This window comes from Canis lupus, chromosome 15 (genome assembly GCF_011100685.1).
Source record: "Canis lupus familiaris isolate Mischka breed German Shepherd chromosome 15, alternate assembly UU_Cfam_GSD_1.0, whole genome shotgun sequence".
Lineage (NCBI taxonomy): Eukaryota > Metazoa > Chordata > Mammalia > Carnivora > Canidae > Canis > Canis lupus.
The window spans coordinates 34,083,141-34,090,499 of NC_049236.1; the positions used below are offsets into that span (position 1 = coordinate 34,083,141).

Consider the following 7,359-nt stretch of genomic DNA (forward strand, 5'->3'; position numbering starts at 1 on the left):
AGGGCTGAATCAGCCCCGCCCTCCACCTGGAAGACTCTAAAAAAACAAAACTGGATTCCATGCATAGGACTCTGACGTCGCCAAAGCCCTTTGTTAGCTGGAAGATGCCCCCCTCACTTCCTGGCTCGCTTGCCTGTCGTCTGCATAGTTATTTACTCAAAAGCAGGAAAATTGTTGAGAAAACCATTGCTCCCGGACTCCTGGCCCAGAAGGCAGGAAGCTGGCCTCCGTTTCCTCTCGGGGCCGGCAGGGGGCGCACCAGGCAAGGCTCGCGAGACGCGCCTCCCCCTTCCTCGCCCAACTTCCCCTTAGCCCCTGCTTCAACAGAAAGTGGCCATTGACCTTTCAAGCTTTTGAGCAGTGATGCAATAGAATAGTATTTCAAAGAAAAATGGTTATCGAAATTTGGGATCCGGTTTTCCCGTGAGTGTTAATGGTTTAAAAAAAAATAGGTCACATTTAAAGTAGGTCACATTTTGGAGGCGGACGTGCAGGCCAGGTGCTGAGTTCCAACGGAGACCAGGTGGCCTCCGACCCGGTGGGAGGAGGTGAGGGTCTCCGCGCAGGGAAGTGACGGGATCTGAACGAATTCCCGGTGCCTGGGCGCCAGGCCTGCGGGGAACCGCCGGGACTACAGCTCTCGGGGCTGCGGCGCCGGGCCGCCCGGCACCGCGGGGGCGCGCAGGTGAGGGCGCCGGGCCCCGCCGCGGGCGCAGGTGAGCCGGGCTGCGGGCGGGAAGGAGCGGAGGAGCCGGCGGAGGAGCGGCGGCGGCGGGGAGGAGGAGCCCGGCGGGGCCGCGGGAGACCGGGAGCCGGAGCGCCTGGGGGAGGAGCCGCTCTCCGGCAGCGCCGCTTAAGGAGGCGCCGCGCTCCGCCCGCCGCCTTCGAGGACCCGGGCGCCCGCACCGCCGCCCGCCCGCTCCCTCCGGCGCGCGGGGCCTGCAAGGGGGCCGCTGTCGCTCCACTAACGTGCCGGAGAGCGAGGGGGGCCGCCGCCGAGGGCGCCCGGTCTCCCCCCACGCGGCTCACAGCACGTGCAGGGGAGAGGAGGGCGCTCGGAGACACGGCGCCCCGCGGAGCCCTCGCGCGGAGCGGCCGGAGGCGGGCGGGGTCCCCGGCGGCCCCGCACCGGGCGCCCCCGCACCGGGCGCCCTGAGCCCGCCTCCCCTGAAGCCTGCGCATTCGCGCCGGAGCCTCTTTAAAGCAGAAGCGGGGGCCGCGGTCACGTGAGGCGGATTCCTGGAAAGTTCCTGGAAAGCGGCCTCCGCAGCAGCCGGGCGGGGCGCGGGGGGGGGGGGGGGCGCGGACCGGGAGGGAGGCGGGGAGCGAGGGAGGCGCGCGGGGCCGGGAAGTCGCGCGCACACCCCGCTCCGGGGACAGACGTTTAACTCTTGCCATGTCTCGCCGCCCGACCGCGGCTCGCGGGCCTTGGGCTTCCCCTGAAGCATGAGCCTCCCCGCCCGCCGCTCCCGGCGCTGCGCGGGCCGCGGACAGGGCGCCCCGGGGCCCCGCGCGCACAGCCTCAGGACCCCCCGCGCCGGCAGCCGGGGCGCCGGAGGAGCTCGGCCGGGGGCTGGCGGCAGGTACGGGTCCGGGGAGCGCGAGGGCTCCTCCCCGAGGGGGGTCGCCGGGGAGGGCAGCGGGGCGCGGCCGCGAGCGCGGGCGGCCTGGGCTGCGCCGCTCCCGAGCGCCGGAGAGTCCGAGGCGCGGCTCTGCCCGCGGCCGCCCCTGCCGCCGGCTCGCGGGGCTCCTTCTAGGCGACGGGAAGTCTCCGGAGTTTCCTCCCCCGCCCCAAACTGCCATCCCAATTAATAATCCTCCTAATAACCTGATCCGCCGCTCCTCCCCACCCGCCTGCCTCCCTCCCGCCCTAGCTCCTGCCTCCTCCTTTCTTCTTCCCACCTCCTTGGCCGCGGCCGCAGGGGAAGCCGGCGGCCGCCCCGGGTGGGGACTTCGGAGCCCGGGGCTTCCAGGCGAGGGTCCCACCCCCGCGCCTTGGTTTGCGCTCCGCGCCGAGAGCTCGGGCCGCCGCACAGCGCATCCCCCGGCATCGGGTTCCCAAGTTAAAAGTCCGCGGGGGAACCTCGGGCGGACACCCTTCCTCTCCCGGGCCCCTCCCGGCGCCCCCGCCCATGTCCGCCGGGGAGGCCGCCTGCTGTGGAGGCGGCGGCCGAGGCCGAGGCCGAGGTAAGGGCCCGGCGTGGGGCGGCCGCGGCCGGGGATGCGGCTCCGAGCCCCCGCGAGGGCTGCGCGCCGGGGCCGATTCCTCGACAGCGCCCGCGGCGGCGGCGGCCGCGCACTGGGCCCGGGAGCGGCGCCCCCGCCTCTGCCGGACCGGGGCGCTGGGGGGCGGGGGGCGAGGGGCGAGGCGGCCTCCGCGCGGCGTGCGTCCGCTCCGGCCCCGGGCGCCCCGGGCTGGCGGCTCAGGGTGCTGGGTCCCGGGTCCCGGAGCCCCGGGCGGCGCGGATTGAGAGCTAGGGAGTGCCGCCCGGGGGATCGCTCCGGTCCTCCACGGGTTTTCCTTTTGTCCTTCCCCAGGCCCGTTCAGCCGCCCTGCCCGCAGGTGCCCAGGCTCGGTGGCCCGCGCGCTCCGCTGGTAGCCCCGGGCGGGAAGACACCCTGTTCCCACCCTCCTCCCGTCCCTCCCCACCCCTCCCCTCCCCTCCCCCTCCCCCTCGGCAGCTCCTGGGTCTTGGGTCCCTGCTCTGCTCTTTATCCTTTCTCCACCGCTGCGCCGGGCGGGTCCCTGGATGCTGGGGGTTAAATGGTGCAGGAGCAAAGACGCGGAGGAGTCCCCGGGATTTTCCACGTCTCTGCCTCCCCACCCACACCCCAGCCGCGGGGTCCGGTCTGGACTGACCAAACCCCATACTTTCTTTTTTGCAGGCAAACTGTGGGTGACCGCGCTTGCGGGGGACTTGGCCATCCGTGCACTGGGACCTGGGGAGGAAGAACCAGAAGCACCCCAACCTCCCCGCCTCCAGCATTTCGGATCCCCCGCAGGGACTCGTTTCGGGGACCCCTCTGACTCCCAGGCAGGACGTGTGTCCCCCCCGACCCCGGCGCGGGCGGCCACCTGTCTTTGCCGCGGTGACCCCGCTCCCATGACCCTGCGGTGCCTCGAGCCCTCCGGGAATGGCGCGGAAGGGACGCCGAGCCAGTGGGGGCCCGCGGGGCCCGCGGAGGAGCCGACCCCCGAGGCGGCGCGTTTGGCGAAGGCCCTGCGGGAGCTCAGCCACACAGGTAGGAGCCGGCCCCTCGGCGCGGGCGGGAGCGGCGGCCCCTCGCCTCCCGTGGCCGCCTCGGGGCGGGGCGCGGGGGCGGCGGGAGGATGCCCGCTCGGCCCGGGTCGCGGTCCCCGGCGACGCGAGAGGACCGCGGCCCTCGAGGGACTCGGAGGCCCAGGGGCGAGCAGGGCGCGAGAAGCGCTTCTTGGAAGCGGCCTCGCGGGGCGCTGGGACCGCCCGGGGGTCGGCACGCGGCCTCGAACCCGGGGGAAGTGCCAGGCGCCTCCCTTCCCGCGGGGACCAGGGCGCGAGTGGCCGCATCCGGCTCCCGAGCGGAGCAGCCGCGGCAGCCCGGGGTCCTGGCGGCCAAGTGGCCGGGACCGACCGACTGCGGCGCCGCGGAGCGGGGGGGGCCCGGGGCAGCCCGGCGCTGCGCGGGGCCCGCTGTCGCCTCCCGGCGTCTGAACCAAGGAAGGATCGGGCTGGGGTGGGGGGAATAATCCGGCGGACCACCGAAGCTTTCAAAATCTGGATCCTAAAAGCTTACGTTTGGGGCAAAGTTGAAGTTTTGGTAGCTCTAGGGAGAGGGAAAAGTCCCTCGCAGTTCCGGTCTTTGCCGCCCCACAGGCTTTCGCTCAGCGCCGAGGGCCGCGGATGGCAGGTATCGGAGCAATGGGGTGGGGGGTGGGGGTGGGGGGTGAGGGTGAGCGTGAGGGTGAGCGTGAGGGTGAGGGTGAGCGTGAGGGTGAGGGTGAGCACACTGCTCAGACTCCCTGTGCAGAAGCTCTCGGAGGAGTCCCTGTTGAAGACCGGCCGGAGCCGGGCTGGCGCGGGCCGATGCAGCCGGGACGCTGGGGGACCGCCGGGGGTGATCGGATTTGGACTAGGGCAAAGTCCAAGAGTGGCCGATTGTAAACTTGAAGCACTAGTTATCAGTTGGGGCTTCCCTCATTTCTCAATGACTGTTGATAAGGTAGTTGTAATCAAAGCAACAAACAGGAGCTGTTGTACCGGAACTGCACTTGGAAAAGGCGTAAACAGCAGTGCTCTCCAAGGGCTTTGAACAGATCTGGGCAGGAGGAGGGTGGACACCAACCTTCCAATTAAGTTCTTTCTGTTTTTACCCCGTTGGAATTACTGGAGTTGGGTTTTGCACTTTTGTGACGGCATGGCTTTTGTTTCTAACTTCTGATTTACTTCTGACTTAGTTTGATTTTACTTGAAGGGTGCTCAGAAGCATCGCCCTTTGTCAGCCGGTGTGTCATATTGCAAATGTTTTTTTGTTTCATTAGGAGAAAAAAATCTTCAGATGATTTAAAGAACAGCCACCAAAAGTTACTTCTTAAAACAGAAAACTGGCTCTCAGTTTGCATTCATAAAAGAAAATGGGCCCACATTCTCATTAAATTTCTCCCGAAAGTATTTATGGTAGTCTCGGGTAGACTTTTCACTCACACGCTTGTACTTAGAGCTGGAAAAATTGTTGCCAAGTATTTGCCCTATTTTAAAAATTCTTGATAATAACTATTTTACCCTCTTTTCTTTTTCCTTTTGATCAAAAACCCCAGGTTGGTACTGGGGAAATATGACTGTTAATGAAGCCAAAGAGAAATTAAAAGAGGCACCAGAAGGAACTTTCTTGATTAGAGATAGCTCGCATTCAGACTACCTACTAACAATATCTGTTAAAACATCAGCTGGACCAACTAATCTGCGAATCGAGTACCAAGATGGGAAATTCAGATTGGACTCTATCATATGTGTCAAGTCCAAGCTTAAACAATTTGACAGTGTGGTTCATCTGATCGACTACTATGTTCAGATGTGCAAGGATAAGCGGACAGGCCCAGAAGCCCCCCGGAACGGCACTGTTCACCTTTATCTGACCAAACCGCTCTACACGTCAGCACCACCTCTCCAACATCTCTGTAGACTCACCATTAACAAATGTACCGGTACCATCTGGGGACTGCCTTTACCAACAAGACTAAAAGATTACTTGGAAGAATATAAATTCCAGGTATAAGTGTTTCTCTTTTTCTAACCATGCCTCATATAGAGTATCTCCGAATGCAGCTATGTAAAAGAGAACCAAAACTTGAGTGACTGCTCTGGATAACTACTCGGAATTCTAAAAACAGCTGAAGCCAATCTAATTCAAACGTGTGACGAGGTAGCTAGGTATTTAAAGTTCCCCCGAATATTTTTCACCCAAGTGATGCTTATCTTCCTAAGGCTAACCAGGACCAGTTGATCCTTTTGAGTTAAAAACAAAATGTCGTGAGTAAAGGCTGAAGGAACATTTGATCAGAATGCCTTGCCTTTCTGAGGTTCCTCTCTATTAGGTTGAAGGTGCAAGGCCCCGTAGTAGGGGAAGAACTGGACATAGGAGTACTGAAGAAGTGGAAGGAACCCAACTGGCCCAGGCTTAGCTTCAATTTTAGATGCCTGGTGATCAGAGCCTCCTGTAGGACATTTTCTCTTTTTGCATTCTTGATGTACCTAGGAGTTTTGTTAAACAGATCTGCTTGTGAGTATTTATCCTTCGTTTTATGCAATTAATCAAATCAACCAAAAAAGTGACCATGAAATCCCATATTTGACTTTTTACTACATGTATGAACTCTTCTGATGTGAATGAGTACTGTAGTAATCCGTTTTAAGGTAGCCTTATTTTAGAAACATTTCAAACTGGTGCACACAGAAAAGACTCTGTCTTTTCCTTTAAGGCTAAAAGACAAGAATGTCATGCTCTACAGGTGCAACTCAATCCCTGTTAATAAAACCTTGTAGATACAGACATTTGATTCTTTTAAGTAGCTGTGTCCCAACCTGTTGCCATTGACTTTTTTAGAAATGGCTGTAGAAATTTCCAAGTTATCCTTGAATTGTCTAACCATGGACATCAGCAGTTGTCTCCCTTCTACCATGTAGAATATTTTGACTTAATTTTCTTCCAGATATAGGGGGATACCTGCCTGTTTTTTTTCAAAGTGTTTATTTACTGCTGTTACTATTTGATTAGAATGTATTAAATAAAAAAAAAACTTGACTTTTACAAGTTGCACTTATTACTTTGAATTGTAGAGAACGTACACGTTCATGGTAATAGACAGTTGCCATAAAAACTTGCGTCTCGTGACATAAGCCAGATATTCAGCAGGAGCTAGGACATTACCTACCGGCCTCTGAAGTTCTGGGCCGCATTGGCCCTTTGCATTTTGGGAAGCCTGATGTGTAGAAAGTACAAGTACGGTCTAGTACAAATTGAGTGGGCATGACACGAATGCCCTGTGTGCTTCCGAAAATATGGTTTAGAAACTACAAAAATTGTGACACGTCCTAGTCTTTTATGGATTGAGTAGACATAATATAAAATAAAAATTAGCAGTTTTATGGCTATTTATTTCCTGTCACACAGTATCTCATGACTGTTGTGGATGTGCTTCTAAATTTTAGAGTCCAGACAGTATTCATTTTGCCACCTCAAAAAAAAAAAATGTCCTGCATAGTTACATACTATGGTGTGTTACTGGGAAAGCAAACACCATAGATCATGAGTATGCCCCAAGTGAATTAGAAAATTGGGTTATAAATTAGAGTGAAATCTGCTGGTCGCATGTCATGAAATTATTTGTATTTTCATGAAGCTCTTGAACAGCTTTGTGCCTGGAAGGAAAACGTAACTGCATGTCTAAACAGCAGAGTCCAACACAAAAAGATCTCTAGGTGTGCCTTAGGAGGAATCTGTAGCCTAAAATTTAAAGATGAGCTATATTCTTGGGGTCTGGTCTGTAATGGGGACCTTTTCATTAGGACGTTTAGATCCTGTGCTTTATTATTTATCCCTTTTCCCCACTAACAACAGCTGTTTGGGGGATGGGGGGATGTTTGAGTTTTCCGGCAAAACTTCCACAGGATCAGTGGCAGGGGCTTTGGATTTAAGGTCTTTTGCATTTCTGATCTGATTCAAACTCTGATAACTTCTCACTGCTGAGAAGTTGGTGGGGTCCTGTGTTACTACTAGCAGGTGGCTAGCTATGCAAAAACCAGAGGCTAGCAGAGACCTTTCTGGAGCGGGCTGTGGAACTATTGCCTTACATTTCAGTCTTCTAGTTCCAAGAGCGTTGTA

At 58.2% G+C, this 7,359-nt stretch overlaps 1 protein-coding gene across 4 annotated transcripts; it reads left to right on the forward strand.

Moving 5' to 3' along the window:
* Positions 1-308: 308 nt before the first annotated feature.
* On the forward strand, positions 309-6,285 carry SOCS2 (suppressor of cytokine signaling 2). 4 transcript variants are annotated; one of them, XM_038558645.1, is made up of 3 exons: positions 309-423; positions 2,887-3,243; positions 4,796-6,285. In XM_038558645.1, exons 2-3 carry the CDS (start codon positions 3,105-3,107, stop codon positions 5,251-5,253), a joined length of 597 nt encoding a protein of 198 aa, XP_038414573.1. In that variant the 5' UTR covers positions 309-423; positions 2,887-3,104; the 3' UTR covers positions 5,254-6,285. The 4 variants fall into 4 exon arrangements, with proteins under 4 accessions (XP_038414573.1, XP_038414572.1, XP_038414571.1 ...); XM_038558644.1 differs by lacking the exon at positions 309-423 and adding an exon at positions 1,486-1,583; XM_038558643.1 differs by lacking the exon at positions 309-423 and adding an exon at positions 1,776-2,187.
* Positions 6,286-7,359: the final 1,074 nt, after the last annotated feature.

Bases quoted from the DNA above. Each gene is read 5' to 3' on its own strand.
- SOCS2 (XM_038558642.1), top strand. From the start codon at position 2,751: ATGCTGGGGGTTAAATGGTGCAGGAGCAAAGACGCGGAGGAGTCCCCG. The intron at 3,244-4,795 runs GTAGGAGCCGGC...CAAAAACCCCAG, and splicing joins GCGGGAGCTCAGCCACACAG to GTTGGTACTGGGGAAATATG.